General features: G+C 49.8%; 1 protein-coding gene across 1 annotated transcript; it reads left to right on the top strand.

The window, feature by feature from the left end:
• Positions 1 to 3,658: 3,658 nt before the first annotated feature.
• Positions 3,659 to 9,770, top strand: Aqp8 (aquaporin 8). Its single transcript, XM_052174794.1, has 6 exons — positions 3,659 to 3,792; positions 3,903 to 4,150; positions 5,504 to 5,630; positions 6,527 to 6,741; positions 8,387 to 8,521; positions 9,195 to 9,770. The coding sequence occupies exons 1-6, from the start codon at positions 3,781 to 3,783 to the stop codon at positions 9,241 to 9,243; spliced, it is 786 nt and encodes a 261-aa protein (XP_052030754.1). The 5' UTR covers positions 3,659 to 3,780; the 3' UTR covers positions 9,244 to 9,770.
• Positions 9,771 to 10,008: the final 238 nt, after the last annotated feature.

Below are 10,008 nucleotides of genomic sequence, written 5' to 3'. Positions count from 1 at the left end.
AAAGAGGAAACTGGAGCCCTGCTGGCAGCAGGTGAAGAACAGAGTATTGAACTCCCAAAATGCAGGCCCAAGTACTAAACTATGCTCTACTGGCTTCCAGTGGGAAAGGGGTGGGTGAAACTAGGGAGGCAAGAAGACCTCATGAGTGACATGGGCTGGGGACCTGGGAGATGGGGAAACAGGATCTTGTCCATGCTGCTGATTGAGAGGGAGACTGAGGGGATCAGTGAGGACAGGCCTAATGGCAACTGTATAGTAAGTGATCTCTGCCTCTGTCTGTCTGCTCCACCTGTCCATCTGTCTGTCTCTCTGTTTGTCTATCTTTCCCTTATCTGTCTATCTACCTACCTATCTATTATCTATCTATGCATGTGTACAGGTGTGTGTGTGTGAGAGAGGGGGGGGAGAGAGAGGGAGGGGAGGGAGGGAGGGAGAGAGAGAGAGAGAGAGAGAGAGAGAGAGAGAGAGAGAGAGAGAGAGAGAGAGAGAGAGAGAGCTTTTGGGTGGACAGCCTTGTGTGCTATGCCTCATCTTCTTCTTTTGAGACAGAGTCTTTGCTTACTGGATGCTGTACATACTAGGCTAACCAGCTCACTAGTATCTGGGGATTCTCCTGCCTCTGCTTCATGCCCTGCCTCTGCATCCCTGTGTGGTAGCAACTCTGGAATTATGTCTCGCTGGATCACCTCAGGTTTTATGTGAATTCTGGGGATTCAAACTCAAGTTTCATCCTTACAGGACAAAGACTTTAACCACTGAACCATCTCCCCACTCCTAGTTTGACTTTTTAAACAGGAAGTGGTGCTGATCTGGGCAGAAACAGAGAGGATTGTTTTGGAAGATCTGCTGGAAGGATGTGTGGTGACTATCTTATCTTGCTCCCACAGGGACCAAAGAAGCATACTGTGCACCATGATGTTGGGGTAGAAGGAGGCAGGAAACAGGACAGAAGATAAACAGCATGAAGCAGGGCCTAAACCTTTGGCCATACAAAGATGTGTAGGGGAGGCCTGAGTCCCTGCCCTGGTTTACAAGGCAGTCAATTGTCTGGGTGTATCTACCTCTGTCCTGGAGTGGATACTTTCAGTCTGCACCAGTGTGCTCAAGGTCTTTAGTCTCTTTGTGTCTCCTTTAATCATCTGAAAGTAAGGACAATGACTAACAGGTCTAATCTCAGGGTTGTTGGGAAGAGATTCAGCATGATGGTGGGACTGGATGCGTATGTTGTGCACTCTTGCTAAGTACTAGAAATGATTGTTAAACTCCAAGCCTTTACTATTAGTCCTCTGTCCCCACACACAGTTAGACCAGAGCTCTAAGTCTAGCAGAATCCTGAAACTCAATGTTTACAATAGTGATGGGCTCACAGCAGCTATTTAAATATTTGTGAGACAAAGAAGGGACCTTGTATCTCTCTCCCTCCCTTCTTTCCTCTCTTTTTCCCTCCTTCCCTCCCTCCCTCCTTCCTTATCTCTCTGACTCTCCTGTCCTTCTGATAGACTCTTGAAAGCTAATGGAATATAATTGAGCTTATAGAGTCTTTTCTTCCAATAAGTGGCAAAGTGTATGTAACAGAAGACTGACTACCTTAACTACTGTAAGTGTACAGTTTAGTGTTATTACATATCCTCAGCTGTTTGTTATCTGTCTCTACCATACATCTCTAGTATGTTTGCATCTCCCCAAGGTTCTGGAAATCACTAATCAAAAAAATCGTATTTATTTATTTATTTATTTAGTGTGTGTGAGTGTGTGTGTGTGTAGGTTAGAGGACAACTTGTGGAGGTTGGTTTCCCCCTTCTACCTCACAGGTAGGTCCTAGGGATTGAACTCAGTTATCAAGCTTGGAGAAAAACTACTTTTACCCACCAAGCCGGCTTGCTGCACCATCCCCCGTTCCTACTTTTTTTTTAAAGACAAGATCTCATCTATCCAGGCTAGCACCAAACTTTCTGTGTAGCTAAGGATGGCCTATCCCCTCCTGCGCTCACCTCCCACCTAATGGAATCACAGGTGTGTAGCACCACGTCAGGTTCTGTGTGGTACTAAGGAGAGGATCAAGCCTGGGCTTCAGTGTGTGAAACACGAACCCCACCAACTGAGCCCCATCCTGACCCCATCCTTCCTTTTGTATTTATAAACCCAACTGTCCCCATACCTTATATAAGTCGAATTACATTGTCCTTTTGTGACATTTCACTGTTTTTTTTATGATCTTAGGCTTGGTCATCGTGAAAAAGTGCTTTCTCTTTTGTGGCTTGCTGTAAAGATAGTACCTGCCTCATGGTGAGCATGAGGCAATGTATACAAGGCTCGTCACCAGCTGCTGGCACTATGAGTGTGCACTGTAACATCAACGTGAGCATTCTATTGGTCAACATTTAGACCATTATGCATTAGCACATATGCACTCTTGCCCGTGGGTGTCTATGTGGGTATTACAGGTCTGAGGGGGAAGTGGTATATAGCTCAGAGAGGAGGGTCTCCTCACTGCAAGAGTTACAGCTCTGAAGGGAAAGGTGTCCTGGCAGTCGGGAACCAAGGCATACCACGAAGCCATACTGCATAACGAATTTCATACAAGAGATTTAATGACAGGGGAAAAGCCAGGAGGGTGGCTGCCTCTGCTCAGACAAGATACAGCAGAGAACTGAGCAGAAGACAGGGTTTATTTTGGGCTTAGGGGTAGGTGTGTGTGGGGCGCAGAACTTTCCAGGGTAGAACTTTCCAGGGTGGGGATTAGTGGGACTTCAAATCCTAATCTTGGGCTTGTTACTCTGCAGGGCGGAGCTGGGTCACCTGAGTGGTGATAATAGCAGTGGGAGATTCTCAGGGGTAGGGCCTGGCCACTGGCATGCTGTGAGGGGCTTTCAGGTGTATTGTGAATTTGTACTGTATCCGGAGCTGCCTTGAGCCCCTTTCATTTCTCCCCTCCCTGGAGCCTTGTCAGGATGCTGTGACACTAGCTCGGTAGCTGTCATTTGCAGAGGAAGCAGTGGAAGTGTATGGAGCTCGGTGGCATTCTTGCACGGTTAGCCCTCGGCTTGGACAAGCTGAGCTGGGGTGTCAGCGCAGGCAGTGTGAGCCGAGGGCGTGCATCTCCCCGGTGGCTCTGGCTTTGAGTATCTGAGGCTGTAGGTCCCACCCATCCCCAGGTTTCCAAAGTCCACCAGCTTCACCATACACAACAGTGCCACCAGCTTTACCACACACAACAGTGCCACCAGCTTTACCACACACAACAGTGCCGGGTTGTGTCTTCTGCCTCAGGCACCCAGCAGACATCATCCGCTCACCCACTGTTGGGTCTGGTGATCAGGGTGAGTGTGGAAAAGGTCCTCGGTGGGAAGGAGGCCCACACGGATTGTCGAACATCATTGTGGAGGAGCTGGCTGTTATTGAGTGTACAGTCTCCCTTGCTGGGGCCCTCCTCATGTCTGGGCACCTTTGGACCCTGGAAAGATGAGGCGCTGTGGTGGGGCCTGGTGTACGCTTTGCACGTGATGCAAGCAGACCACGCCTTTCCTGTCGCTGGCACTAAGCCCAGCAATCATTGATCCCACGTGGCCCTTGCCCTGTTGAGATTAGAAGAAAAAAGTTTACTCTTCTGGGCCACCTCCCATCCAGGCTTTATTGCATTCTGGACACCTTTGGTGAACGTCCCTAGTCCTTTAAAAGCACAGAGTCTAGCGGACCAGTCTGCCTCGCAGAGATAAGCGAGCACAATCTAGGGCAGCCGGTGCAGCTCCTGGCAGTTCTGGCTCTGACCTTCTGGAACAGATGTCTGGGGAGGTGAGTCTGTTGCCTGGGCAAGGGCACTAAGGATGTACTGAAGGCTTGGGGTGGGGGCTTCTGCTTGGGGGCCTCTGCCACCCGTGTTCCTGTCTTTTTCCCTACGGCAGACACCGATGTGTAGTATGGACCTACGTGAGGTCAAGGTGAAGGAGACCAGCATGGCTGGCAGATGCCGTCTGTCCTGGTATGAGCAATATGTACAACCGTGTTTAGTGGAACTCTTGGGCTCCGCTCTCTTCATCTTCATCGGATGTCTATCGGTCATTGAGAACAATCCCAATACTGGGCTCCTGCAGCCTGCCCTGGCTCATGGGCTGGCCTTGGGGCTCATCATTGCTACCTTGGGGAACATCAGGTGAGACCAGATCTCAGCATTTAGCCTAGTGCCAATCTGGGGGACTCTTGGGCACCCACTCATGATTTTACAAATGTGGGGGTGGGGTCATCCAGCTCTGCAGCCTGTGAAGCCTATTAAATAGGAATCACACTGTTACTATATTTTAAAGTTAGCTTTGGAGCCAACATATACTCATTGCTAGCTATGCCTCTGTTCCATACTGTGCACTCTTCGGATATTCTATTCAGTTACAACTTTAAGAAACAGGTTCTGTTATTTCCTGTTTTATATTTGCAAAAGAGAAAAGTCCACATCACTGGTATTTGCTTGAAGGTGGTGGAGCCAGGAGTCAGATTCACACTGTCTGACTTAGTGCCCAAAGCTGAGTGCCTCTGGGAGATGGGATTGTTGGGTGCTTGGCACTCACTGCTGTTGCTGGTACTCTTTGGAAGTGAATTGGAAAAAGCAAAGCCCTGGGCTTGTTTATCCACCGTAGTACACAGAAAGTGCAGGGCTTCATCCTGACAGGTGGTTATATTTTAGAGGCAGGAAAATGACACTCCCTTGTTTTGTATCTGGGTAGGAGCTTAGTAGAATGGGTTGAGGGGAGGTAGGCTGTTTCCTGGAAGAGCCAACTGTAATGGTGGCTATCCCGCTTGGGGCATCTGACCGGGGAACTGGCAAAGGGCTGTTGTCTATCTCACTCGAAATCAGATCTGAGTGAGGATATTAACTTTCTGTTCTCTGGAAAGAAACAAAGGACACTTGATTATCTCCTTAAATGGCCAAGGGGGGTTATGTGTGGGGTGAAAGGCACATGACCTTCTATCTAGGAAGGCCTGGTGGCTTCCCGGCTGGGCAACCAAGGTGAGCTTCTGAGCTTGTGTTTAGTTGTGTGATGCAGAAGGGGATGGCCTCTGAGCTTCAGTGAAGCCCAGAGTATTTCCCTGGAGTATGACCAGCAGGCAGAACTGCCCGCTGAATACGCACCAACATCTTGCCTTTGCGGTCTGCTGTGTGGACTGTAGTAGGTACAGTACTTTGGCCACATTTCTGAAGGGCCAGAGCAAGCTCTGAGGAGTCAGAGTAAACCTTGGCTGTCCTTTTGTGTTTGTCTCTAAGGCCCCCTAGGGCCTGGGTTTAGGGCCTGCTCCACCGACCCCCAGGTTCCCCTGAGTCTCTCACCCCAACACAAAGCTCTTCATGGAAAAATTGGGAGCGATTTGCACATTTCTGCTTATGGAAGCGACTGGGCTGACTCCAGCTGCAGGCTCAGCTTGGGGGACAGGCTGAAGTACATGTTCCCAAGGGACATCCCTGTGGTGAGCCTTGGACTGCGGCCTCATGGCTTCCTTCTTTTCTTGGTTGTAGCGGTGGACACTTCAACCCTGCTGTGTCTCTGGCAGTCACACTAATCGGGGGCCTCAAGACCATGCTGCTAATTCCCTATTTGATCTCCCAGCTCCTTGGGGGGCTGATTGGGGCAGCCTTGGCTAAGGTGAGTGATCCCTGCTGGGACAGGCCTAGTGGCTTGGTACTGATGGAGTCCCCTTTCCCCTCTCTTGCCTTTGGGTTGATACTCTATGCTTGAAATCATCTTTCCATCAACCAAAAAGGCTACTTCTGGGCCAAGGAGATGCCCCAGCAGTTAAGAGCACCAGCTGCTCCTCCAGAGGACCTGGGTTCAATTCTCAGTACCCACATGGCAGCTCACAGCCATCTGTAACTTCAGTCTGAGGGATCTAACGCTCTTTTCTGGCCTCTGTGGTTACTAGGGACATACATGGTGCACAGGCATACATGAACACAAACCACTCATATATAAAAATTAATAAAAAAATTGTTTTGAAAAGCGAGTTCTTCTTAGATGCAGGTTCCCCTTCCACCAGCAGTGGTGATGGAACTGAGGGACTTTAGTGTGCCAGAGAAATGCTCTACCATAGAGCTTCATCCCCAGGCTGGGCCAAAGATTTCTCTGTATATAATTCCCCGGGCTCCATCCCTCCATCCCTCCTTGCTTCTTTCTATTCTTCCCTTCTCCCCTTCTTCTGACTCCCATGGGTGCCTGCTCCCCAGAGGCTGACTCAGTCTGAGCCCCTCAATCTGTTTCCTCAAGGCCTGCAGGTCCCCTTCTAGAGCTTAAGGCAAGCTAAGTTTTGTGTTCTCTTTCTCAGCAAGGGTTATTTAAGCAGCATAGGGCCCAACACCCATTATCCTAAGTTTTCAGGTGTGCAAAGCAAGGCTCAGAGAAGTCTTGTAGCTTCTTCAGTTACACATGAGAAGGGGAGAAACTGGGAAACAGATATGGGGATGTCGGACTGCAAAGGAGTCAGAGCGCAGCCCCGTGTCAGCTCCCAGCTTCTCTCACCTGGGCTGAGTGGCTTTTCCCCACAGGTGGTGAGTCCAGAGGAAAGGTTCTGGAATGCATCTGGGGCAGCCTTTGCGACAGTCCAGGACAAGGAGCAGGTGGCGGAAGCCCTGGGGGTAGAGATCATTCTGACGATGCTGTTGGTGTTGGCCGTGTGTATGGGTGCCGTCAATGAGAAGACAATGGGCCCCCTGGCCCCGTTCTCCATTGGCTTCTCTGTCATTGTGGATATCCTCGCAGGGTAAGTGACCCTCAGAAGTATGATGGCCCCACCCGGTGGCGAATGGAGACATTGGGCTGGCTTTGGGCAGGCAACAGGCAATGGTGGGTAGGTGGTATCAGGCAATGCTAGGTGATTGTTGGCTGTGTGAGAATATGGTCACCCTTCTATTCTATTGAGGGCCAAGTCAGAGGTCTGGATGAACATTCCTAATTTCTGTAGTAGACATAAAGCATTCCCTTGGGGTGTTGCCTCTGTCTTAGAAATATTATCTCTAGTCCTGGTCTCTTTTACTTCAAGTTTCTTGTTAGTTTTGGGAAGGCATTAACGAGCCAAAGTTTGCTCAGGAACTATTTCTTCTTTGTACAGGTAGTCAAATTGTGGTTCAGAAAGGCAAGAGATGACTTAGGGCCATTGAGAGTCTAAAGTGACAAATCTGGGACAATCACCCACATCAGCTGTAATGGAAGAGGTCGCTTCCAAAAGTTCAGTTCCTTCGTTCCCTTTGGACACAGAACCAGGGGTCTGTGTCCAAAGCAAGCTCGAGCTGTGCCTCAAGCTCAAGAAGGGGAAGACATTGAGGGACCTGCAGGCCTTGAGGAAACAGACTGAGGGGCTGAGACTGAGTCAGCCTCTGGGGAGCAGGCACCCGTGGGACTCAGAAGAAGGGGAGAAGGGAAGAATAGAAAGAAGCAAGGAGGGATGGAGGGACGGAGCCCGGGGAATTATATACAGAGAAATCTTTGGCCCAGCCTGGGGATGAAGCGCTATGGTAGAGCATTTCTCTGGCACGCTAAAGTCCCTTAGTTCCATCACCAGTGCTGGTGGAAGGGGAAACTGCTTAGGACCTCTTGGATAGTCTGGGAATGCGGTAGCTCACTAGTGGTGGTGCTTTGCTGCCATCTAGTGGCACTTGTGTCACTTACAAGTGTGCTTCCCCCACCTCCATGGACTTCTGGACTAGAACCCACTGAAGGCTATTTAAAGATCAGTCTGAAGGCACTGGGTCTGGAGACAGAGCCGAGAGCTTGAGGTGTGTCTTGGAAACAAACTCTCTTTGGTTATCCCAGGGAACATGTCTCCTTTGGTATGCCTGGGAAACAGACTGCCTCTGGAGGTAGGGCCCAGGTCTGCAGCATGAGGACCTTTTGTCCAGACACACTATAGTAACCATCACAATGCGCACATTTTGTCATTTGTTCTGGCTACAGTCTATGGGATGGACACTTTGATCTCACTAGATATGCAGAGAGGTTAGACGGAGGTCACAGAGTAGAACTGCTTGGGCTGGACTTTGAATGTAGGTCAACTGGACTCCAATATGGGTGGTGTCCCTTGAACTTTGCTTTATAGACTTTGAAAAGGAACGTGCTCTACTTCCCCCCTCCTATTGTGACTAAGCAGGTGCTTTTGCTGACCATTTATTCTAGAGGAGTGTGTGTGTGGGTGTGTGATGGGGAGGGACAGACATGATGGTCACGTAGCAATCGTCCTTTGTCAACCTAGAGCTAAGGCCCCTTTAAGTCTCTGGGATCCACCCAGGAGCCCTGGTATGGGAGTTTAGAGAGGATATCTGCTTGGGGATGGTTGTAGGCCTGATTAAGGATGTGGATCTGAGGTAGGACCTTTTGAGATGCTGGTGAACTGGGTACCTATGTGTCTGCAGTGGTACGATCTCTGGAGCCTGCATGAACCCTGCCCGTGCCTTCGGACCTGCTGTGGTGGCTGGCTACTGGGACTTCCACTGGATCTACTGGCTTGGCCCGCTCCTGGCTGGTCTCTTTGTGGGACTGCTCATTAGGTAGGAGGGTGACAGAGAGTCTACAGCTGCTAGATCGGCACTCACTTAAACTTGGAGACAAATGGACATCTTCAGAGGGAACTATGCTGCCTCTGCCTTGGGCCTTTGGCTCCAAGTAACAGAAATCCACTTGACAGGGGGGGACTAATTGGCTCTTAGGACTGAAGTGTTCATGGGTGGCCCTGGCTCCAAGTAGTACTCAAGTGTGTTTCAAAGGACTTGGGATATTCCTATGGGTTGGCTTCTTGTTCAGATTGGCTTTAAAAATAGTTTTTTAATCTACATTTTTTTTGTACAACATATTTAGACCATATTCTTTCTCCTTGGGGCACCAACTCCTCCCAGACTTCAGCTGTGTCTGGGAGGGCTGAGTCTGGGATGGGTGTGTAACCTTCTTGTATCATTTCCCACTGCAGTCTAGAGGCTTTGGGCAATGCCTGGAGCCTGGTGTAAAACATGGCTAAGCACTCTGTTGCTGAGTTCTGAATGGCTACCATACATACCTTTCTGGGCAAGGTATGTGTGGGACCAGAGAGGAAACTGTCCCCTACTGCCTGAGGAACTGAGCTCAGGAAGCCACCTGTCTAGAGAGTTCTAGGCTTGGAGATTTGTAATGGAAAGCTGGGTCTTTCTTCCAGGGGAATGGAGACCTCACAGGGCAATTTATTTTTAGGCTCTTCATTGGAGATGAGAAAACCCGCCTATTTCTGAAGTCAAGATGAAGAACTGCTGGTTCCCATCCTCAGCTGCTTGTCCTGAGTTGAGGACAGGACAATTCCATTATTTCCTGCAGGACCTGAGCTCAGAGGAGTCACCATGACAGACATGGCTTCTGAGGCAGGCGGGCGGGCAGGTAGCTGCTGCTCTGTCCTGAGCATGCTCCTGGAACCTGGAATTCCTCTGTGCTCATGGACTGGGCCAGGGCCCAGCTTAAAAACAGGTAGAGACCACACAGAAAAAGAGGGCGGGGTTTCTGTTCTCGAGAGGGGGTGGGACATAGGAAGGCCGAGCAGGTGGAGCATGCCGTTGCTAATGCACACAGTCCATTTCTCCAGCCCTCTTTCTTTTTTGCTATGTTGGATTTGGAGCCCAATTCATGCATACTAGGTGAGCACTTTGCTACCAAGCCCCCTGTTCTCCCCACCCTCTTTCCTCTTGATTACACTGTTACAGAAGGGCTTTCAGGAGCCCAAAGATCTTGCTTCCCCAGCTGCCAATCTGACTTTGTAATAAATGGATTAGTGTTTCCTTCCAGGTGTCTCTTGACTTGTTTAAGATATAGGCACTAAGGGGAGGAAATTAAAGACTGGGTGGAGAGGCTGGCTTCCAGAGATGAGGTAGGTACTTCCATGGTCCCTCTCAGAGACTGCACTCAGGCAGAGCAACTGTGAATTCAGCTGGGAGCACAGTGCTCACTTACTTACACTCTAGTTAGAAAACCTGCTGAAAATTGAAGGGCCTGATGACCGCCCAGTGCTATCTGCATG

The sequence above is a fragment of the Apodemus sylvaticus genome, chromosome 1, assembly GCF_947179515.1.
Source record: "Apodemus sylvaticus chromosome 1, mApoSyl1.1, whole genome shotgun sequence".
Lineage (NCBI taxonomy): Eukaryota > Metazoa > Chordata > Mammalia > Rodentia > Muridae > Apodemus > Apodemus sylvaticus.
This window is presented reverse-complemented; position numbering and strand designations above follow the sequence as displayed.